At 37.6% G+C, this 23,830-nt stretch overlaps 2 protein-coding genes across 8 annotated transcripts in view; one reads left to right on the top strand and one right to left on the bottom strand.

Annotated features, from left to right (window-relative positions):
• FRRS1 (ferric chelate reductase 1) overlaps positions 1–3,922 on the bottom strand; it is a 22,559-nt gene extending 18,637 nt beyond the window's left edge. For 3 of the 5 annotated variants that reach the window (XM_042873892.1, XM_042873893.1, XM_042873895.1), the window contains exon 1: positions 3,748–3,921. The gene's annotated coding sequence lies outside the window, so the exon portion shown is untranslated. Of the gene's footprint in view, positions 1–3,747 lie in introns of all 5 variants that reach the window. The other 2 variants (XM_042873894.1, XM_042873891.1) reach the window with 1 other exon arrangement.
• Positions 3,923–4,659: 737 nt separating this feature from the next.
• The window catches only part of AGL (amylo-alpha-1, 6-glucosidase, 4-alpha-glucanotransferase), a 34,748-nt gene continuing 15,577 nt past the window's right edge, over positions 4,660–23,830 (top strand). Inside the window, exons 1-20 of one of the 3 annotated variants that reach the window (XM_042873889.1) lie at positions 4,660–4,722; positions 4,827–4,961; positions 7,136–7,346; positions 8,178–8,344; positions 8,798–9,001; positions 13,385–13,566; positions 13,807–13,918; positions 14,368–14,488; positions 14,619–14,721; positions 14,813–14,910; positions 15,471–15,610; positions 18,728–18,915; positions 19,904–20,027; positions 21,061–21,224; positions 21,735–21,836; positions 22,136–22,288; positions 22,367–22,517; positions 23,204–23,328; positions 23,437–23,549; positions 23,676–23,810. In XM_042873889.1, coding sequence (XP_042729823.1) covers positions 4,880–4,961; positions 7,136–7,346; positions 8,178–8,344; positions 8,798–9,001; positions 13,385–13,566; positions 13,807–13,918; positions 14,368–14,488; positions 14,619–14,721; positions 14,813–14,910; positions 15,471–15,610; positions 18,728–18,915; positions 19,904–20,027; positions 21,061–21,224; positions 21,735–21,836; positions 22,136–22,288; positions 22,367–22,517; positions 23,204–23,328; positions 23,437–23,549; positions 23,676–23,810 — 2,675 coding nt within the window. In that variant the 5' untranslated portion in view covers positions 4,660–4,722; positions 4,827–4,879. Of the gene's footprint in view, positions 4,962–7,135; positions 7,347–8,177; positions 8,345–8,797; positions 9,002–13,384; positions 13,567–13,806; positions 13,919–14,367; positions 14,489–14,618; positions 14,722–14,812; positions 14,911–15,470; positions 15,611–18,727; positions 18,916–19,903; positions 20,028–20,380; positions 20,505–21,060; positions 21,225–21,734; positions 21,837–22,135; positions 22,289–22,366; positions 22,518–23,203; positions 23,329–23,436; positions 23,550–23,675; positions 23,811–23,830 lie in introns of all 3 variants that reach the window. The other 2 variants (XM_042873887.1, XM_042873886.1) reach the window with 2 other exon arrangements.

The following is a 23,830-nucleotide window of genomic DNA, read 5'->3' as shown; positions in this document are numbered from 1 at the left end:
TTATTCTATTTATTCTATTTATTCTATTTATTCTATTTATTCTATTTATTCTATTTATTCTAATTCTCAGGGAGCAACTTGCTGGTAGAAGCACTGAGTAACAAGTGCCTCAGTTTATGGCACTTAACATTTGGTGACACAACCTGTTGTGTGAAACTACAAAATGAATTGAGATCTAGTATAATGCTTTTCTGCACACTGGCCCTTCTTTTTTCTTTTGACTTCCTTGCTCTGGGATTGAGAATTAATTTTCTATTACTTCCAATCTGATTTTACAGGGCTTTCCACAAGAAACCAATGTCCAGTTTTTCCACCTTTCTCTGAGTAATTCTTACTCTGTCTCCTTTGAGAATTCGTTCATTCTTTGTTTGGAACTGAGATGTCTTTTTTGTGTGCGGATGCTCCAAAATAAAGCACGTTTACTTTTTCCCTGGGGATTTCAATGAGCAATGCTCTTTGCAAGATGCAGTGGCATGCTTGTTAGTACCTGCACAGCTCCCCTGTGAGGTAATTGTGTGGTAATAGCTGAGTATGCTTGCAAGGACTTTAGCTGTTACTTTAGCCAGTTTCAGACAAATATTTGCAGAGACTTTAAAGTACCTAAAAACTGCTCCATGTTGTTCATCTGCAATATATCAACTGTGTTGGGCTTTTCAAATCTGGATAAGATTTAAGAATAGTTATTTCAATACACCATGAAAACATCCATGGTATCCTTGTGACAGTTTGATACAATAAGAAGGAGCACTGTGAAGAAGAATGGAGTGCCTGAGAAGCACTTCAAATATTTACTTCTGAGGAGGAAATTTAAAAAAAGAGCAGTTTCACTCAACAAAACGTTATTAGAATTACATTAGGAATAGATCATCTGAAGTCTTAGGTCTCAGTATATCTTACCAGAGTTAACTGGAACAATCTACAGTAAAACAAAAATGCTGGTAGTGATTCAGCAAGTTGGTGTAATAAATTCTACTTGTTAAATAAAAAAATCTGGTCTGGCACATGTGAGTTTATTTTACATTTAGATAAGTTAAATGATACAAGAATACCATTTGAATCCTTAGTTTAAAATCGTGTGTACCAAGTCATGACATTCTCAGTAGAACATAATACCAAATCAGTGTGACATTGTTAGCTACATTGTGGTCAAATATATCTTAATCAAGTACATGAATAGCTACGTTAACAACAGTAAAATCTTTTTTGGACTTATTTAAAGATAATGCATTATATTTCACAAATTTATATTCAAATAATTATTGGCAGTGTAGCTTTATACAGATGTTTTGGCAGGAAGTATGACTTGTTTGAAACCTCAGAGTAAGAGAATGGCAGAGGTGGGAATAAAAACAAAATCATAAAAATAAGTGTTTTCTGGAGTACAAAACTTTGTGATGGCTCCAAATTCAGCTCTGGTGGTTTGAACCATTGCTTCCAGATGACTGGGTGGGGCAAAAGGCTTTTATTTGTTTGGTAAGAACAAATTATTGTCCTAGCCTCTCCATCTCATATGATTTCTTACTTATGAATGCTATTTTAATTGTGCCTACTATCCTTTTTTTTCATATCAAACTATTGCAATCTGTTCTATCTAGAAGAGATTAAAAATAGCCTAGAGATTCTTGTTGTTTGTGTCTTTGTGCAGTATTCATCAGTTTACAGATCAGACAGTGAGGCATTGAGAAAAACAATGCTACCACTTTAGATTTTACGAAATCAAATAATTTCCTGTACATAGGCAGCTTGAAGTTCAGTTAAGTTCTCTGTGCTAATTTACTTTCCCTGTTATAGGGAGCTACTATTCTGCGAGTTGTTTCTTTCTTTAAAAAAATACTGTTCTGCAGGTATTCTACTTTGCTGCACCTTCAAGTTAATCTTTAAGGCAGCCACAACTAATAGGACTCAAGTGTGACCCGAAAGTGTATAGAGGCCACTTCTGGGAGTAGTATTCTGTAATATTGTGCTGTGGAACAGAATGTAGAAAGGAAGATAGTACTAGAAGGGTGTGTATGGAAGGAAAGGGGGGAATCTGAAAGGTTCTGAATATGCTTGGGGAAAAAAAAAAAAAAATTCCTTGAAATGACATTGATTTGGTGTCCATTCTTACTTTGAAGCTGCTATTGACTTTTTCCTACTGTAGCATATTATGTGTTTCATGAAGATGAAATGGCACTGTGAAATTCACCATTTAGATGCCTGTGTAATAAATGCTATGTGTAACTGCTGTTGGCTGTGTTCTGTGCGATGTTAACAATGCCAGATTTTGCTGGTGTGATTCCCATAATGAGAAAGCATGCTTAATTTATCACTGCTGAATTTAAACAGGCCCAAAGTCTTTAAAGATTTGCCAGCATATCAAGTGATGGGCATAAAGGATTAGAGAAGCTGGGATATTCATTCAATAACCTTCTAATAGTTTTTTTTCTTACTGATGGCCAGTGAAATTACACTGCTATAATTACTATGTTACTTAATGATACTTGAACTTTTGTTCTGTAGTGCATCAAGTCCTTCATTTAGATTCTTGATGTCTGTTCTAACTACTGCCATAAATCTTGGTCAATGTAACAGCTTCAGGATTTGGAATCAGAGGCTGTATGCTAGTTTTGTTTCCTAATAATTTTTTTCTTGGTGGACTCAAATTCTTTAACATAAACCTGGATGCATTCCAAAACATGTCTGAATTCAAAGTATACATTGCCCAGATGTCAGTGAAGATTTAGTTACTGAAGTGAGTTTTCCTACTCACAATGGAAATTCAAGTAGAGAAGACAGTCTTACTAGTACTAGTGAAATTGTACTCAGGAATGGCCTTCTAGCTTTTCTTGTTTTTCAGAAACATGTGCTTCAGGGTAGTTATATATGCAAAGGATGTGATTACATAGGTATTATTTGCTCCTCCTCTCTTGGAACTGTTCACTGCTTATGCAGAAATCTCATGAGATCTCTATATCCTTCCCTGTCTGCAGTATGTGATAGGCCTCTAGAAAGCCTGGAGGCAGAAGCACTGGTGCAAGGCTCTGTGGTAGCACAGCAATTTCTGGATACTGAGGAGCAGATATGGTCATATCTTTTAACTTTGTCTGTTGAGTTTGCTCTTTTTTTTTTTTTTTTTTTTTTTTTTTTTTTTTTACTTCTATACCTCTTGAAAATTCATAGGAGAATCATAGACTGGCTTGTTTTGGAAGTGGCCCAAGAGACCATCTGGGGGCCCAGATCCCATCCAACCTCCAAGCTGGCCTTGGCTGCCTCCAGAGATGGGGCAGCCTTGGGCCAGTGCCTCACTGCCTTCTGAATAATGAATCTCTCTTAACACCTAACCTAAACTTCCCTTCATTTTCTCTTGTCCTATTGCTATTTGCTGGTATAAGGAAGTTGCACTCTTTCATAAAAATCCCCTGTAAGCACTCAAAGGCTACATTGTGTCTTTGCTAGGACTGCTCCAATGCAGAGAGAACAGGGTGTGCATAGAACTGTGCTTCTGCTTCAGCAAGTCATCCTGCATGTAGAATGTGCCTGCTTAGCAAACTGAGTTAGGGGCAGTGAAGCAGGAGGAATGCCCTGCAGCAAGACACAGGTGTGAGGTGTACTGGGTGACTGGAAGCAAATGGTGAAATCTAAATGGTCTTGCAGACTTCTAGTTCCCTAAGTACACTATCTTTGGAAATAAACAGTATAGCGAAGGGGCTGTAAATCGAGAAGCAATTTTTTTTTTAATGCAGTTCTAGACCATAAAAATAGACTGACCTTTCAAAAATGCGAGGCTGACCTTTCAGCGGGAGCAGCTCACGGCGTCAGGGCCGAGGCAGCCGCTACGCCGCGGGGCCGCCTGCTGACAGCCGTTCGGGCAACAGCGTTCTTCGAAAACATCTCGCGTTGGATTAGCGAAAGCTGTCTAGAGCTGGCAGCCCTCGGCACACGCTACGTACAGCGCTTTGCACGCCGTTCGGCGCCGGGCTCCCCTGCGGCGGGGCGGGCTGTAAGGCGGCGGCGCTCGGGGAGCAAACGCGGCAGCCGCGCCGGGTGTCCAGGCTGTCATTAACGCCCTTCACACCGCGCAGACTTTTGTTTCCAGAGCCAGAGCTCCCCGCCGGGCAGCCTCTCGTGCTCGTTCGCTCGCACCGTACGAAAGAGGCACCGCCGGGAGTCCCGGCTGCAAAATAGAGCGCCGCCACCTCGCGCTCCTTGAGCCTCGAGCGGCGGCTCCGGCTCCATCCGCAGCGCGGGGCGGGCCCGGCCGCAGCCTCGGGGCGGGAACATCGCTCTCGCGCGAGCCGTGCCGGCACCGCCTGCCTCGGAGCGGGGCCGGGCGGAACCGGTAAAGTTTATTTCAGAAAAGCAAGAAAAGGGGCGGGGGAAAGGCGCTCTGAGGGCGTTTGTCGCCGCTTTTAGGGGCTGCGCGAGCGGCCGCCCGGCCCAGAGCTGCGGACCGCGAGCGGTTGCGCTGTCCCGACCCCGTCCGCCGCAGCCTTCACCGGGAGCCGCGCGCGCGCCGCTGCGGGCCGCTCGTGAGTATGGAAGGCGCCGGGGCGCGCGGGCAGGACTGCGTGAGGGGCCCGGCGGGCAGGAGTGACAGGTGCCAGGCTCCCCCTCCCGGGGGCGGCCGCGGCAGCTGCGGGGTCAGAACCGCTCTCGGGTGCCGCCGTTCGGGGGAGGGCGGGGTGCTCCCTTCCTCCTCCCTGCCCGCGCCCTGTCTCCTCTCGCCCCGGGGCTAGGGAAGATGTAAGCTGGCCCGGAGGCGGGAGGCGTTCCCCAGCGGCCGGCCGCTTGCCTGCCGGGTGCCCGCTGACCGGGGCTGTGTGTGTCTGTGTGTGTTCTCCCGGCAGGGCTCGCCGCTTTTCGCCCGCGCTGAGCCTGCCGCGAGCGGCCGCCGGCAGCCATGCCGAGCCATAAGGAGACGCGGGTGCTGCACCTCAACGAGATGGAGAAGCTGGACAAGACCCTCTTCAGGCTGGAGCAAGGTGGGCCGGGTTTTGGGAGGTCGGCGGGGGCTGTCCGCCGCCCTCGGGCAGCGAGAAAGGGAGGGAGGCCGGGGCTGGTTTGTGGTAGGGCTCTGTTTGCGCTTCTCCCTCTTCTAATGTTTTTTTATGCGGCCCCTGTGGGACCGAGGCTCTCCCTGCACGAACAGACTGTACTGACCCTGAAACGTCCTCATAAATCAGACTGTAGTGTTAATCTGTGCTGTGTTATGCAACACCTCGTCTTTAATACAATAATATTGAAACAGAGTAAAGATAGAAACCTTTTGTAATGCTCGAGGCAACGTTTGAGAATACAGGACCCTAAATCTTATCTTGCCTGTCAGATTTCCTGAGCCTGTGCTGCATTGGTGTTCTGGCTGCATACTAATATGAACTTGATATTTCTCTTTGAAAGTGTTCTTAAGCATATTCCCTGTGACAATACCACCTAGAACTGGTGTATTATTATGCTGGTCAGCGAATTCAGGTTCTAAAGTCAAAGCCAGTCTATTTAGCAACCTTTTTCTCATGATGCAACTGTTATTGCTCATGAAACTCTTTTGCTTATTTTCACTTTATGTTGGAGTCTCATGTTTAAGTACTTCAGTAAGGAGGATGGAGATTTGACTCTTGGGAATAAGAACTCCCTTGAAGTATATCAGTTTTAATACTTTCTGACAACATGATCTAAAAATGTCATTAGGGAAGAAGTGTAGTGCTGGCCCCAACCCTTATTATCTTCCTCCCAGTTGTGTGAGTTCTGTCAGAGGGACTCGGCAATGCACTCCTATCAAACATTCAGAACACCTCTGCTGCTGACAGTCTCTGAGAGGGCATGGCTAATTTTGAGCACGGCGTTCTTCATATCAGTATAACTGTTACAGGAAATTAGATATTGATGCCATATATCCCTGTGCTCTAATTTTAGTCATCCCTGCAATAAAATGTCAGGACTGTACCAGAGGGAGTGCACTAAGCCTTCAGAAGTGATTTTTTTCATGGAAGATTTGTTTTTGTTGGCAATAAAATGAGCTTCATTTTACGTGACATCAGACATTCTGATCCTAAAACCACTGGTTTTACCTGGAGTTCTTGGTGTAGTAGTTGTTAATAAGAGAAGGTGTAAGCTTGGTGAGATTTTGATTTACATCTACTCAGAGATTGAATTCTCATATTAGATCTGCTAGGATTCTATACGATGAGCGCTTATTTGGGTTGGTTTGTCTGTTTTACTTTGCTCCAATTTAAGATAGCATGTTCTAGGACTGTTCAATCTTTTAAATTCATTATTTAAAGCTACTGGTGTTATTACAGCCACCTTCATGACTGGTGTGTAATTCAGTAAAAGTCAGCAGCAGAGTGCAAACACTTGTACCTCTGTCAGTCACTTGAAAGGACCCTGTGACTAGCTAGGTACATGGTAAGAGGCTCTCATACCTTCAAGTAAGACCAACTCTGAAACCTGCTAGCTAAACTCTATTCTTCATAGCCAGCTGAACAGACTACAGCAAGTTTTAACATTATAATATTTTGAACTTAATTGTAGTGCCTTTATCATGGGTATCTTTATTCTAAATACAGCTCTCCCTGAAGTGTGTGTGAGTTGCAGCATGTATACAAAGCTCACTTAAACTTGCTGAGCTCTGTTTAATGGTATGTACCCTGTAGATTACAAGCAGATATCCATCACCTTGCAGTTAAACCATAAGGAATGTAGACTTCAGTGAATTCTCTCAGTAGAGAATGAAGGAAATTGAATTATTATGGTTTCAAATTTGTTCCTTTTTTCCAAATAGTTTCATGAATCAACTTAATATATAGACTTGGTAAACTTGAATTTTACGTTTTAGTTTGTATTTTTTTTTTTTCCACAGTGCTACAGCCTGCCTAAAATTGTATGTAGTCTGATGACTGTGACTTCTGTTGCATTTTATTTCCAACACTTTTTATAAAACAAAGCAGAACAAATTGAATAGGAAAGACTTCAATGGAGAGTGCAAAGAAAAAAACTTGGAAAGCAGGAGGAAAAGATGCTGTAGAAATATACCATTCTGCAAAAGGTCTTGGCAGATATGCTAGTGCATTGTCTTCTTAACATAAAACCGAAGTAGAGTTTGTTATTAGAGAGTAGGAATGTCCAGTCCTCCTGATGAGATTTTTCTTTTTTTCTTGAGGGTTTGAACTCCAGTTTCGATTGGGCCCAACTCTTCAAGGCAAGCATGTTACTGTGTGTACAAACTATCCAGCTTCTGGAGAAGTATTTGATCGCCACAAGTTCAGAACATTATCATGGCACAATCCCACAGGAAAAGAGGATGACTCTGACAAATATTGCAAGTTAGATCTCCAAATTTCTGGGTCCTATCAGTACTATTTTAGTCTTGGGTAAGTGAACTCTGCTTACAGCCATAATGCAATCTGCTCCTTTGGTTTGTTTGAACCTGAAGAAATTGCTATTAAGAATAAAATCATAATTTTTTCTATGCATTTTAATATACAACAATTAAATCTATCTGAATCTGCTCAATAGCAACGGCTGTTGAGGTTGTTGAAAAATTTCTGATACAAATATGTTCTGGAGAATTTGCAGCTGTGAATATTGGAAAAGCAGAACAGTTTTACCAGATTTCAGTCATCAGATTTTTAAGCATAAGTGATTAATTTGTACTTTTTTCACTTAATAGGAGGTTGTTCTCTATCTTTCTAGCATAAAGGCTCTGTCATTCTTTACTTCACGTTATTTACTTCCTTCTTTGTTTCAACAGAGGAGGGTAACTGTAATGGCCTAGTGCTCTGAGCTTCTGTAAGATAGCTGGTGGTTAGATTCCCTCTGGCTTAAAAGGACCCTTAGCTCAGATCTCTTTCCCAGGATAATGCTCCAAATGGAGGTCTTTATGTAAAAGATAGGCAGTCCTGTTTCCATCCATATTCTAAAAGATGGAGCAGTATTCTGTCTCCCCAGGTAACAAAGTTATCTTACTTGCATAGAGTTTAAAACTGTGTGCTAATGGTGTTCTTATTAGCAGCTGTTGTAAGCCCAGTAGAGAGATGCTGCCTAGGAGATCAACCTCTCTCCAGTGTTTCTGCTTACCCACCTGCAATCCTTTATCCTCTGAGTTACTGTGCATTTGAAATAGTTGTGCTTGTTGGATTTTGTTTCTGAAACTGACTGGTGCAATGTGTGTTTATCATACCAATGAAAATTATTTCTCCTAGAAATGAGAAAAGTGGTGGAGGTTACATAGTTGTGGATCCTATTCTGCGTGTTGGAGCCGATAACCATGTGTTGCCTTTGGACTGTGTTACACTCCAGACATTCCTCGCTAAGTGTCTGGGACCATTCCATGAATGGGAAAATAGGCTTAAAGTTGCAAAAGAAACAGGTAATGCCAATATAGATATCAAAAGATGCACTTTTTTTTTTTATTACTCTTGTGACAAGAAAACAAAGTTAAACTGAGTTCACAGTTAATTAGTCCTTTAGTTTGTAGATCAAATATCTTCCCCCAAATTTAATTTTAATTAACAGATTAAGTCAGTAGATTTAAGTAATCAAATTTAAGTATTTGCAGCAGTGCAAAAAATCAGGATTTCCTAATACTTTTATTGTATTCTGTTGATTTCAGATAGATATGAAGTTTGTAGAAATTAGAGGATAATTTTTTAAACTACTATTTAGAATTTTAAAGTAAAGATTCAGATTTAATTTATACTGGCTATTTCAAATGCGAGGCTTATGTATATGCTATAACTGTAACTTATTATGCATCTGTCTGTTAACTTCTTATATTGAAATTTGATTTTTCTTATGATATCAATGGTTTCTTATTTCATAGGTTACAACATGATCCATTTTACACCATTGCAGAAGCTTGGACTGTCTAGATCATGCTATTCACTGGCTGATCAGTTAGAAGTTAATCCTGAATTTTCAAGCCATAACAAAAAATGCACGTGGAATGATATAGGAGCTCTTGTGGAAAAAATGAAAAATGAATGGAATATGCTTTGCATCACAGATGTAGTCTACAATCATACTGGTATGATTTCTATGTGAATAACCAAGTTTGTCCTGTAATTTTATTTTGTTATTTCTTTTAACTTTTCCCCCTCAAAAAATCACTGATATTACATAGTCTCCATAACAGATGTAAGAGTATTTTGTATTGCTGCTTGAGTTGAATAGAGCCTTTCTTAGATGGAATTAAAGAACTGTGTGTGTCTGTATTTTTCATACCGTGCTTATGATCTGTGCTGTGCAGCTTTCAGCCTATAAAATGAATGTAACAAGCTTAAACTGACTACTTTCTTGATAACAGAATTATTACTGGTGCTATTTATTTTTTTTTTTTACTGCTCTAATTGTTTCAAATGCACGGAAAACAATCAGAATAGAGACGAGGGACTAGGATTAAGCAGTGGAGGAAATGTTACGGCTGTGTGTTGGTGGTGAAGTAGATAGTTTTGTTGTTTTGTTTTTTAAGCATAAATGTGCTGGTGCACTGAAGACTTGCATCTAAATGCTGTTCGTAGCTAACATTGTCTGCCCTGCAGAGAGGGACAGCGAGATTGTTCTCAAACTTGAGAAGTCAGTCATAGTATTTCGTTATCTGTAAGTTTAGTTATTTGGATTACAAGAATTTTTATTATGTTTAAAATGCACTTTTCATCTTACACTCTTGAGGACTGCACTGATTAGTATTCTTGTGACATGAGAGAGCAACAAGTTTCTGTTAACATTCATGTCGCTGTCCTCTGATGTTTAAAAAAACAAAACCCTGAATCATAGATTTCTGTGAATTACAAGCTTTTATTTGCTTTAGTTCTTTGGTGTTGACTGTTGCTAAACATTCTTAGCCAATCAGTCAGCAATGTAAAACGGGCCCTGTTGTTTGTCCTGTCTGTTTGTTGAAATGCTACTCTGAGTGTGATTAACCCTGTGTCTGAAGGGAATCTGGTTTTTGACATTCTCATCAGGAAAAAAAAAGTTTCTTTCGCTTTAACAACTAACAAAGAATTTAGTTTGTCTCACACGTGCTTGAGATCCTGTGTATTTGTGTGCTACCAAGGAAAATGTTTTTGTGGACAGAAATATTTAAGTCAAAACTAATTATTGAACTTCAGTATATTCTTGAAAGCAGTCACATTGTTACTTGGTTACATTAGCAGAAGGACTTTGTCAGTTTTCAAGCAGAGTCCATATTATTTTTCATTGATGGGATGGATGAGTAAACTATTTTTAAAATTATACTGTGGTGCATGGATGTTTGAGTGTCTTGAAATGACCAAGATTCTGTCTTAAGTTATTAATCAAACTGTATTTAGCTTCAAGCTTCTGAACTCACAATGAGAATTGAATGATTTTTTTTTCCCCTTTTGGTTGTTAACTATCAGAACCTCTTGGTTTGCAGCTGACTACCAACTTCCAAGTGCCAGATTTAGCATGAGCAGAAACGTGTGTAAATGATCACTGACTGCTAAAGCTGTAGTTTTGCACATGCAGGTGGAGGTAAATATTTTAGGTGCTTCTGGCACAGAGTTGTCTCATGACAAATCCTCTCAAGCTGTAACACAGCTCATGAGCTGTCACCTTACAGCAGTCAGTACCTGTGGTGGTTTCTTCTTTCTAGCTAAGACTGCTCTATAAAATGTCAGTGCTTCCCCACTGTTCCTACTGTACAGTCAGCCAACTGAGTTTCATTATGAAGCGGTTAAGCTTAAATGTCTGTGTTTTTTCTTCCACTGGGAAGAGGTATAGAATGTTTCTATAATAGAGAGTGGTGGGAGTCAGTTTTTTATGTTAACGTCTCTGTTATTTTCTATTGAAAGCAGCAACCGTGGCCTGACCATATGTGTGATGTAGATGAATGCACTTTTGGCACGTTAGTTGGAATGTCATAGATAAACTCGTAACCTTTGCCTGATAACTGACTAGATGAGCCCTGCTGATCGTTTTCCCTTCAGTGTATTCAAACAAGCAACCTGAAATAAGAATACTGTATTCACCTGCATTTACTTTTTTCCCAGAGATAGAAAAAGGATAATTCTTTTCTGAGCTGAAGTAAAACATTTCTTTCTTTCAGAAGAGGCTACTGTTGTCTAAGTGCAATAATTTAACACTTCTGTAAATCTTACTTCCAAGCCCTTGGCCAGTGACATCAAACACCACCTTTGTTTGGCTTCATAAAGGGAAAAACAAGTCCTAGGCAGTGAGCAGCACTACCAGACCTTGTTTCTGTTTAGTTTATATAACAATAAATGTGTCTTTTGAGCAGCATGAAATAGGGTAATCCTCTTTACACAAAGATGTATTGACTTTTAGAACTTGTTTTCTCTAATTCTCCATCTTCCTATTGAATTTTTTTTTTGTACTTGTTTGTGAGTATTATTGCTATCTGTAACAAATGTAATCACAAGCTTTGCTTTGTGCAATTTTTTTCTCCAGAAGCAGACTTTTTTTTTTTTTGATGCTATAAATCATACAATCATTTATGCTGGAAAAGATCCATAAGAATATCAAGTCCAACTATCACCACCAAGTCCACTGCTAAGCCATTTCCCTAATAGACACATCCACAAATCTCTTAAATGCCTCCAGGGATGGCAACTCTATCACTTCCCTGGGCAGACTCTTCCAATACCTAACTACTTTTCTGTAAAGAAATACTACCTGATACTCCATCAAAACCTTTTTTGGCATAACCAGATGGCATTTCTTCTTATCACAAAATGTAGCTCTATGCATCAGAATTAGTAGAAGGCCTGTTGACTTTTTTCCCCCCCAGTAGGATCATAGTAGATTTAGACTATACTGCCTTTTTAAAACTCCTTGTATTTACTCATGAAAGTCCTTTGTAATAAACTGTGGTTCTTGCTGAAAGAGCAGACTAGGATAATTTGGGCTTTTGAGGGTGAGGTCACTTTGTTTGCTTTTCAAATTGTACGTATACTTTATTTAAAAAAAAAAAAAAAGTGATCTGATTGGCCCAGAATATTTTTTATCAGCATGAAGTTATCACTACTTTATGTAGCTTTAAATTAAGTACAGTGCTGTTAGTTGTACGTGACATTTTAAACCAAGAAGATCTTAGCTTCCAGAAGTAGTTTGACCTTATAAACATGGAGTTTTGCCATCTTCGTAATGGTCTTGAAATGTAATGCAGGAGGGTGTATGAATAGCTCTTCTAAACTACGGAGTGGGAAAGTACATTCATTTCTTTACTTTTGAATTTTTTTTTTTGTTTGGACTTGGAAGTAAGCAAACTGGTTTTTTAGTTGTTAATTTTTCTGCTACGATTTGGGGCATGTTAATTACTATTTCTGTTTTCAATGTAATAATTACTTTATTTCTTCTATTTGATACTTTATCTGCTTTTCTAACCTATTGTGTTATTAAGATGTCTTCTATGATGAATGATTTAAAGTGTCTCGGAAAGCATGAGCAGCAACTTTTTGTTACACACCACCTATTTTTTTGCATACGTTGTTTTTAAGTTGCAGAGATTCATTCAAAAAGTGCATTGAAATTTTTTTTCAGTTAAGCTATATGATTAGAACAGTTTTAAAAATAGAAATTAATCATTGAAACCTTTTTCTTCTTTGTCATATTTCAAGAATTAAAGTTCCTGTTGCTCTGTATGCTTTAACTTCCTATTGTTGTATGCATACAATTACATCAGAATTTCACACTCAGTTTCAAGTTAAGATTCCTTAACTTTGAGTTCATACCTAATGGTACTTGTGGATGCCGCTGGATACAATCAGAAAATAGACACATTCATGTTTGATCTGAACTAGAGTTCAGTTTGCCTTGTACAGACAGTGTGAGACGCTCTGGCATCCCTTTCCACCACTACACTTTCGTTTATTTACACAAGCTGCTTTTGATTAGTAACACAAGCTAATCCATTCTTACAAGTCCATCTTTATACACTTTGATTATTTCTGGAGGGATGTGTATGTTCCTGTGTCTTGCTCTGTGTGCTTGTGCATGTGTAGCATCAGATAAGAGTAAGAATGAAAACATATGTAACACCTTAAGCCATTATAAATCTTGATTTGGGGTGTAAATTTTACTTTCAACACAGAATGGGAGTTTCAGATGCTTTATTTGATTTATTTCCAGCAAAACAAAACAAATGTGACTCTTCTTTCCTTACTGGTTTAGAATTGCTGATATTGTTACATATTTTGATATAACAAAAAGATTCTATGCAATCTCTGCAACTGTGTTATGGTACAAATAGCTATCAGTGATGCACAGATCTTCTTAAGATGCTATTGTCTATTAGCATGGAAAACTTGATCTGAAATGTGAGCTATTTAAACATACTGCAGTAGCTTAGCTTTCTGTTAAGATTTCTGCATAAAATAACTAAGTATTCAGCATGTGTACTTTTTCCTTCCTTCCTTTGTTGAATAAGCTGCTAACAGCGAGTGGCTCAGGATGCATCCAGAATGTGGCTACAACCTTGTAAATTCTCCTCACCTGAAGCCAGCCTGGGTCTTAGACAGAGCTCTGTGGCACCTGAGCTGTATGGTGGCTGATGGAAGGTGTATTGATAAAGGAGTCCCTCCCTTGATAGAAAATGATCATCACCTGAATGTAAGTAAATGAGAATTAAATGTAAGCTAATGAACATTGTAAATATCAGAATCCTTTACCAATCTGAATTACCAGTCCACAATCCTGTTGTGGAAACACACAGCAAATGTACTTTGCAGGTATATTCAACAAAACAAATCTTTATTCCTGTATTTTTTCCCTCTGATTCATACGAGCATTTAGCTTTTCTTTGGTTATATTAATCATTAGCCTCAACTGACATAGTTTTTATTTTTACAGTGTATCCGTAAAATCATTTGGGAAGATATATATCCAAAAATTAAACTGTGGGAATTTTTCCAAGTGGATGTTAATAAAGCTGTGCAGCAATTTAGAACCCTTCTAACTAAAGGTAAAGGAAGAGTGTGTTGCTGGAGCAGGCAGATTCTTTATTTATATTTCAAGAAAATTTATGGGTAAACTCTAAAAGGCCCAAGCTGGAAAACTAAATAATCCTGCTTGTTCTTATGTGAAAAATCTACTATGCTGATCTAAACATATGAGGATTTTTTGAGTCCTGGTAAAGTCTTTGAAGACTACGCTTAGTAGTCTGGGAAGCAGTTTCAGTAGAAAAGAGGAGAATTAAAAAATATATAAATTACTGTTTTCATCAGAATCCAATATTGTAACTGAGCACAAATATTTTTGAGTAGCCATCTCTGTCATACCTTAAATATTCTTCTCTTTATTCCTTCAAAGTTTTTTGTCTACCCATATATTGCTTGTGCTTGAACAGTGTAAGTTCTCTGTCTTCTATATGTAATTTCTATTTTATTGATACTGTTTTCTTTTTGTCCTCAGGCAAAATAGGCACTAAGTCTGATCCGAATCAACATCTTCAAATAGTTCAAGACCCTGATTATAGACGATTTGGTTGTACTGTAGATATGAACATAGCACTGGCAACGTTCATACCACACAGGTATTGTATTGTTAACCACAAGTTAAATTTACAAAAAAAAAAAATCAGAGATAAACATCTTGCTTCATTTCAGTTACTTGTTTTAAAACTAAATTATTCTAATTGCTCTCTGCTCTTTCTTTCTGCTAAGCAATGGACCAGGTGCAATAGAAGAATGTTGTAACTGGTTTCGCAAGAGAATTGAGGAACTGAATGCTGAGCAATACAGGCAGATTCATCATCATCAAGAGCAGGTTTTACAGCTTCTGTGTTTTAAATGCTGAGTTGTTTTGCATTGCAAATACATTTAGGCATTCTAATAATGCATAATCTAATTATTTCTAGGCTGTCAACTGTCTTGCAGGAACGGTGGTGTATGAACGTCTGGCTGGTCATGGTCCTAAACTAGGCCCTATCAGTAGAAAATATCCTTTAGTTACCAGGTATTATTTTTTTTGTTGCTAAAAACTATTAGAATCTATTCAGGGAATGTGAATGTAAAGTTCACTAACAGTAAACATTTGTAAATACAATTATGTCTTTTCTCTCCCATAGACAAGTGTTACTTCATCAATAAACTGACTACATTTTAAAGAAAAAAGATTTAAAAAACAGATGTGATGTTGGAGGGTGTTAAATGTGCTCAGAGCGCAATAGAACCTTATGTAGTGCCAATTGCTCTTCTAGGTGGAAAAGGAGTGGAACTAGAAAGGTTTGAAGTCTGATGCACTTGGTGCCACTAATGTATCTGAAGGGCTGTGACTTTAATCTTACCCTACCACTTCACACCAAGATAGTGACTGCCTCCATCCTTTGTCCTTCAAAACATGATTAAAAATAAAAAACCAAAAAAAACCAAAAAAAACAATAAACAATAGTGACTTTTCTAACAACAGCTAGTTGTATTTTTTGTCTTCAAGTCAGTTGATAGCAGATATTTTAATTTTTAAGACAGTGGATTTCAGTTAACGCATTTTTTTTAAATTGCCTGTCAATTCCATAGGTATTTTACTTATCCATTCAAAGACCTGACTGTGGAGGAAGAACAAAGTATGATGCATCAGCCAGATAAAGCTTGTTATTTCATGGCCCATAACGGATGGGTTATGGGTGATGATCCTCTTAGAAACTTTGCAGAACCAGGTTTGTAAAATAAATTTGAACAGTCTTGTTAACCTTTTAATATTCTAGCTAAAGCATAACAAATAGGCTAAATGCTTAGTCTAGTTTATTTAGTCTACTTTTTTCCACAAATATTCCTATAAAGTTACAACAAGCCAAATGGCAGGCAGATACTCTTAATTATAGCACTTCTATTTCTATTCATCATGATGAGGAGTAACTATGAAAATAGATTTGTGATACCATTTCACAAGATTTGAGACAGAAATTACCAGCTTTCTGCCACTGAAATAAGGACATCTTTCCTCCCCTATTTCTGTTGCTGATTACCCTGTGCTCTTTTCCAACGCTGCTACTTGTTGGCACTTCCATGAGGCAGTAGAAAAGTAACGTGATGGAATCATGAATATTAGTACGTTGCATTAGTGAGCAAAAACACTTTTTGAAATATCCGTTGTGCACCAGTCAGGCAGTTGAGAGGTGAGCAATTGAGATGATGTTGGGATGAATGGCAGAGAGGGACTCGTTCCTCCCATCTTAGCATCAGTGGCAAAGGAACAGGTCACCTTCGCTCCCTGTGTGACTGGTATATTGTGAAGTCTCTCGGCATAACTGTGTAAGTAGAACCACACTGAAAAAAAACATTGGTATGTCATTGCAAAATTGCTGGTAGTTATAATCTAAAGGAAAGGCTGTATAATTAATTTCTGAAATACTAGCTCACAGATAATTTCTTCAAAACCCTCAATTACACTTAAAAAAATGAATGAAGAATACTGGTGAGTATTTTTGTTGGGTTGGTTTTAGGGCAGTAGGAGGGCGAGGTTGTTGAAAATAACACTTAACTATTATGAAGTTAGACATTTAGCGATTATATTTTTTTAATAAAGATGTCTTAAAAAAAAAAAAAAAAACCAGTATTTACTGGGAGGAGAATGAGATTAGGTAGTACTTTATGTCAAACTTCAGTTTCTATTGATGACAAACAGTCTTTCTCTGCAGAGACTATGTTGATCCATTTATTTTCTATTCTTTGTAGCCCATATTCTGCATCAGAACAGAAAGGACCATCCTTATGCTCACAAAGTGAAGGATTGCTAGTGACTGAACTGAAAATATTGATGTTGATGTTAAAAGCTAACTGCTAACAGTGTTCTTTCTGTCCCTGACTTAAGTTCATTCTAGGTATTTGTCAGCTCTGCATTAGGGGCACCTTCAGTGTGTGGTTCGTAATACCTGTTTATGCAGGCATTGTCAAGAAAATTAATCCACCTAAGTATGTGGATTACTTGTAAAGGTATCACAGGGTATTTATTTACCATTCAGGAAAATGCATACTAACTTCTTTGGGGATAGCAATGCTATTTGTAAACTGAATCAAATAATGGCCAGTTTAATTAAATTTCAAAAAAAGGCGGATTTTGCTGTGTCTGCTTTAGAAGATAATCCATTTGATAATCCACAATGAAATGTGCCAGTGGAACCTTATGTTTGCAATATAATCTGTAGCCATTTTACTGCCTTCTATTAGTTTTTTCCTTTACGCATCAGTAAAGATAAGTGTTTTGTATGTGTTTTTCTGTTGCCTTTTCTGGGTAATCCTGGGCAATTTTTTTTCTTTTGGCCACTGTTTTTAGTGATTTGTTATTGTGTTGTCTCTGAATTGATCTATGGCTTTTTGTGTTTCATATACCTGTGTCCCACATTTAGTCTCAGTAGGAATAGTGTGTACCATAAAGCAGTGTAAGGAGATGATACATAAGGGCATGAGTACAGCAGTTGAAACGCAGCTAGTTTTGTAACTTAAACAAGCTTGGTGTATATCCAAAGAAAATTGTTTTTTCTGTTTAAGTTTCTATGTCAAGACTGTGATACTGTAGTGTAGATTGTGCCTAAATTAACATTTTTGGTAGCAGAAGCATCTTAAAATCCCTGCTTTCTTCCTGCTAGCTGCTTGTTCTTATTATGTATCTGTCATTGTATATGCCCATGACATGAGCCTTATGGAATTAGTCTGACTGAATGATGATCTGTTTGCTAAGGCAGGATTGCTTTTTGGATGAATAAGTTTCCTATCTTATCCAAGGTTCAACCACTAAAGTAATATCAGTATAGCTAATCTGGAAATAGCTGAGAGTGATGCAGCAGCTCTGTCTTAGCTATCCAGAATAATGCTGAGCTTATTCATGCTTTGATTGGGCTTTGATACAGTGAATATAAACAGACTTTCAGAAGACTGATGGCTCAAAGGCAACAGTATTTCTCCTGCTGCACTTTAATTATTGAAAATTCCATTTTATTGTGCTCAGATATTACTTGTTGAAAATAACATTGAAAAAATATCTCGATACTGCCATGTCAAATACCTGTTTTATATGGGAGATAAGTCACTTTTTTAGATAAGACTGTTTAAGTCTTTGCCACAGTTAAAACTCTGGCATAAATTGAGGTTTATTCTATATACACTTGAACTCCAATTTATACAGTGTTGGTTATTTTTCTTTTAGTAGATTACATCAAAAAGAAGTTAAAACCAAAAAAAAAGAAGGTAAAATAAAACTAGGTTCTATGGAGGATAAATATTTTAGAGACCTCGTCCATTTAAGTTACCTATCCACCTGAGTACTTAAGAAATTTGGCTTATGACATTGCAATCTGCTGTTAGCAAAAGATTATATTCTGAACTGTGGCTGTGGCAGTTTGTTTATGACAAGTGAAGTGCTTTTTAGAGTTTGACCAGCATAGACATCCAAACTAGTGATTCTGTTCATATGTATGCTGTTTTATAAATGACTAACTTCGTAAAGTTTCTGGAAATGAAGTATTATGCTGTTGAATTCACCACGTTCATTGCTCTTTTTCTCGAGTACAACTGCCATATTTAAAGAAATAAATGTAATTTAGTGTCAGTCTTGAGAATTTCGGTATTACTACTGAATTCAATTATTCCATTGGAGTGGTCTGAAATTATACAATGGTAGAAGGTATATGGATTCTGAGTTAATGTGGTTGTTGTTAGAATTTTTACTCATAATCACAGCATCCTTCTACTCTTAAGCAGTAGAAGACAAAATGCCACATCTTTTGGTACACATTCGATCCAATATGTGTACTACAGTGCATTTATTTCCCTTTCAGGTTCAAATGTGTACTTGAGAAGAGAGCTTATTTGCTGGGGAGACAGTGTGAAACTGCGGTATGGTAACAAACCCGAAGACTGCCCGTACCTCTGGGCACATATGAAAAAATACACTGAAATCACTGCCAAATATTTCCATGGTGTTCGTCTTGACAACTGTCACTCAACACCTATTCATGTAGCTGAGGTACGTGAAACTAAGCACACTGATGGTAAAGCAGCTTCTGAATGGGAAATAAGTTGTCCTCTGCTTATACAAAATCTATAGGGTTTGTGTGAATAAAGCTTCCTCAGTGTAGACAATGTTTTTGACTGGCAATATTTAGATGTAATTCTAGTTACTCTGAACAGTTACCAAAATGGTGTAGCTATTGTATGTTTTCATTCTCTATTTCAGCTGAAACACCAAAGGCAGTGATGGGTATGGGAAACTTCTCTCATGCAGCTGCGGACTGAAATGCAATCACTGCTAGTATCTAGTATAACAGTTCTAGTCATGGTCATTTCTAAGACTTGGTAAACATTATTAGTGTTTATTTGCCATATGTGTTTCACTGTTGCTGAATTAGACCGGAAGGTTTCTACATTTCATAATTCAAATGTTGGCAAAAACATCAGCAGAAAGTTTACTCAGGCTTATTGCTTAGATTTAGTGCTTGCTCCCTACGGAGCTGACTACATCCAGAAATTGTACTTAACTAGTAAAGTAGTTTTACACAGGTTTGAGTTGTGTAGTTTGCTGTGCCATGTCTTAGCTTTGGCACAGAGCTTACCTAGATCTGTGAAGAACTCAAATTAGCTGATGTGTGTGCACGGAAGTTGTGATTCTAAAATGCAGCTTTTTAAACACTTACACCATTTGTACACTTGTTACTATTTTTGGAATAGTATCTTTTGAAGGCTTACTAGATCTTTTCCATCTTGCATTTGCACCATTTATTTAAAAACAAAGTTGTAATTGGCTTAAAATCTTCAGGATATTTTCTAGAATTATTTAGATAATTTGTAAATTTCCACAGAATAAAAACAATTTTATGAATGCTACCTGTTATGACTATTTTCATGAATCGCATGTATGAAGAACGCACTTATATTTGGTTAACATTCACACTGATGATTGCCTGTACGTAGCTGACAATGGATGACTTCCATTAAAAATGTATTATGATCTATAGGAGATGCTAGCTACAGCCAGATCAGTCAGACCTAATCTTTATGTGATAGCTGAACTCTTCACGGGCAGTGAGTACATTGACAATGTTTTTGTCAACCGCCTGGGAATTACCAGCCTGATTAGAGGTACAATAAGCAGTTGAAAGTTGTAGAGGATTGTTATGTATGGTTTGGAGTTTTTAATGTTAAACTAACATTGATATGCTTTTTTTTCTCTTACATATTTATGTTCTTTGCTTATGCAATTATCTTCTCTTCTTCATGTTGTACTTAATTCCTCCTCTGTTGAATCTTAAACCTTAATTTTTGCTTATGTTTGTGTCATCCTCAACCGTTATCTAAATTACTTAATTTTGGCTTTCTATTTATCCTTGCTGCATGGCATTTTCCTATTTCAATCCCTGCCTAGCTTTGAAATTTGTCCTCTTTTATGTCTACCTTTCCCCTTTTTGTGGCTTTTTTGGCTGTGCTTTTTGCAGTACATGCTGGACACAGCTAGAAAATTGCGAGCTGATTTGTTTGTAGTGGCTGAACTGTTCACAGGAAATGAGGAGCTGGACAATATCTTTGTGAATAGTCTGGGCATTACCTCCTTAATAAGAGGTAGGCTTGCTGTGCATGTGCAATGCAAGAAATTGGTGTGAACTTTCCAGCTGCAGATTATAGAGAATGGGATTGGGATTTTCTTCAATTAAAAGATTCTTTCTGGATTACATGCTTCTAATTTCATATTCAATGTAATGTATTTGATTCTCAGCAAAAACAAAACAAAACCTAGAACAAAAAAAAAAACCCAAAACATTACAGTATTAACTGGAGGTTAAATATTTCACTTCTGTTACAGTGAGGGAGAAAAGAAACTGTAGCACAGCTCCACTATGCAAGTGCTGCATCAGATCTGACTTTTGTTGCATGAGTTTCCTAAGTCCTCTGGGGAAACCAGAGAGGGGAAAAAAAGCTCTTTTGTCCCTTTCCTACTTTTATGCACTATAGTAAACAGAGTACTTCAAGTTTGTGTATCCATATTGGAGAAAAAAGTTTTAATGTGATATTTGAACGCATCAAAATAAAAAATGTAAAATTCTGCATTTAACATCTGTGCCCGCTGTGCTGTATGGTAGCAACTCTTATGCAAACACTTATCTGTTTTGTTCTGTAGAGGCCATGACAGCTTATAATAGCCATGAAGAGGGAAGGCTGGTTTATCGTTTTGGAGGTGAGCCTGTTGGCTCTTTTGTTCAGCCACGTTTGCGGCCTTTGGTGCCAGGAATAGCGCATGCGCTCTTCATGGATATTACACATGACAATGAGTGTCCAATTCAGGTAAGCATGTAAATTGGAAACCAGAGTTTGTTTATTCTTTTCTAAATTAATGTTTCTGAATGATGGGAGGGCTTGTTGCAGTCTGCATGCTTTTTCTTTTCCCTTCTCAGCAATATTTAGAAAACTGATTCACTGGAGGTGAAAAATTGAAAACGTGAAAAACAAAAGTCCTACTGACTATTCAGTGAGCTGTTTTGGTTCTTTCATTCCAGCTGCTAATTGGTTTTGTATGATAGTTCATCTGTTCTCCTACACTCCTGTTTTCCAGGAGAGGATGAGAGAGAGAATGGTGTGAACTGAAATGCTTATATTTGAGGATTGCTCTTACGTTGCTTTTGCTAGTGCTTTTGTAGTATGTCATCAATAAATCTGTTATTGAGAAAATTATAAGCACGTGGTAAGTAATTAGTTCCTCTACTAAACTGAGTTTATCTTCTATTTGCTGAATCAGGAGGGATGAATTATATATCTTGTTTTGTATGTGATTTTATTTTATGTTTTTAATCCTAGCACCGATCTGCGTATGATGCACTTCCAAGTGCAATGATTGTTTCCATGGCGTGTTGTGCTACGGGAAGCACCAAAGGTTATGATGAACTAGTACCACACCAGGTCTGTGTTTACAGCTTAGCTTCTAAATTACTTTTAAAAACATATATTTGATTCTAAGTATTTTAATGCTGAGTTTTTTCTGGTATCGGTTTGTGAGCTTTTGGTTTTTGTTTTTCATGGGTCCGTTTGTTCGTTTTTAGCATGTTTTTATTTTGGTTTTAAATTCCAAGCAGTTAACTAGTTAGCATTCCTTGGGTTGTCTAATTTCATATGAAATCTGAATTGATTACATAATTGGAATCGCCATTTGTTTGTTTTTAAGTGTAGTTGATATTTGCAAAAAGTTAATTTCCCTACAGATTTCCGTAGTATCTGAAGAGAGATTTTATTCAAACTGGAATCCACAAGCACACCTGAATTCTGGTGAAGTTAATTTCCAGACAGGAATTCTAGCTGGAAGGCTAGCCATGAACAGACTGCATCAGGAGCTGGGAACTAAAGGCTTCAATCAGGCAAGACACGGGGTAACAATTTGATTTTCTATATTTATATTTTGAATGAGCCTGTTTGTAATGATATGTCTTTTCTAGGTGTATGTAGATCAAGTTGATGAAGATATAGTGGCAGTGACACGACATTGCCCTAACACCCACCAGTCTGTTGTGGCTGTAAGCAGAACTGCTTTCAGGGATCCAAAGACTTCCTTCTACAGTAAAGAAGTACCTGAAATGTGTATCCCAGGTAATCAGATTTCTTTGCGAGCAATAATGTGTATATGTGTGTGTATTAATTCAAGGTATTCCTATTCTTTTTTTAACACACAAACTTAATGTGACAATTTTCAGTATATAACACTACTTTTGTGGTACTAATCTGTGTGCACCAAAGGTGGTTAAAGAAATAACAACAAACTTGCTTGGGATTTTCAAAGGTTTTCATATTTTCATACAACTTTCTGCTGTAACTTCCCCACTTATCTGTGTTTATGAAATGGTAAGACAAGAGGAAGTTGATTAGCTGTACAGGGTGCTGGAAGGAATTACTGTTCGTAAATGTAAGTTGTTACTCTTTGAAAATACACCATCCATATCTGTAGCTTGGAAACTAGTCTAATGCTTTAAAAAACAACAATAAAATAACAAGTTCTAGTTCACCATTTGATAATTGATTTAATGGTTTATTTTATTATAGAATGAAAAGAAATGCAATTTTAAAATAAGATAGTTGATGAGTGTGTAATGAATGCTTTATGGGTTATTTATAGCACTTCCCATGTGTTTTGTTAGCTAGTCTTTTGTTGTACCATAGAGGCTTGCATTTTACATATTTAGTTTTTTAGCTCTTGATTTTTTTAGTTCATGTATTCAAAAGTGTTAGCTCTCATTTAATCCATATTAATAGCTGCAACATGGTTTTGCTTTTCTTAGGAAAAATTGAAGAAGTAGTATTTGAGGCTAGAACTATAGAGAAAAGCACTAGTCCTTACAAAAAAGATGAACATTTCATAAATGGATTGCCTAATTTCACAGTGGACCTCAGAGAGCATATCCAGGTAATTATCCTTATTCATCTGTGTTCTAATGTAATATCTTGTTATGATTTTTTTTACCTTAGAAAAAAGACATTGATTTTCAGTTATGAATATGTTCTCTTTTCTAAGATTAAAGACAGTAAAATTATAAAGCAAGCTGGAACTGCCATAAAAGGGCCAAATGAATTTGTCCAAGAAATAGAATTTGAAAATTTAACACCAGGAAGTGTAATAGTATTCAGGTACGTTTTACTAATTGCTAAATGGCTGTACTAGTTAAAATAGAATATTAGGATTCTTTGTTTTTGAGATTTGGGAAATGGTTATGATAAGTACTTCATTCTGTAAATTATACATTCATATTTCAGAGTTAGTCTTGATCCAAAGGCACAAGAAGCTGTTGGTGTACTTCGCAATCATCTGATTCAGTTCAGTCCTCACTTTAAATCTGGGAGTCTTCCTGATGATCATTCAGCACCTATATTAAAAACATTATTTTCTTCGTAAGTATTCTTTGGGTTTC

The sequence above is a fragment of the Lagopus leucura genome, unplaced genomic scaffold (genome assembly GCF_019238085.1).
Source record: "Lagopus leucura isolate 7727_CA_CO unplaced genomic scaffold, USGS_WTPT01 Super-Scaffold_100009, whole genome shotgun sequence".
Lineage (NCBI taxonomy): Eukaryota > Metazoa > Chordata > Aves > Galliformes > Phasianidae > Lagopus > Lagopus leucura.
Note: the sequence above shows the minus strand (reverse complement) of the source record. Positions and strands in the feature narration are given on the sequence as shown.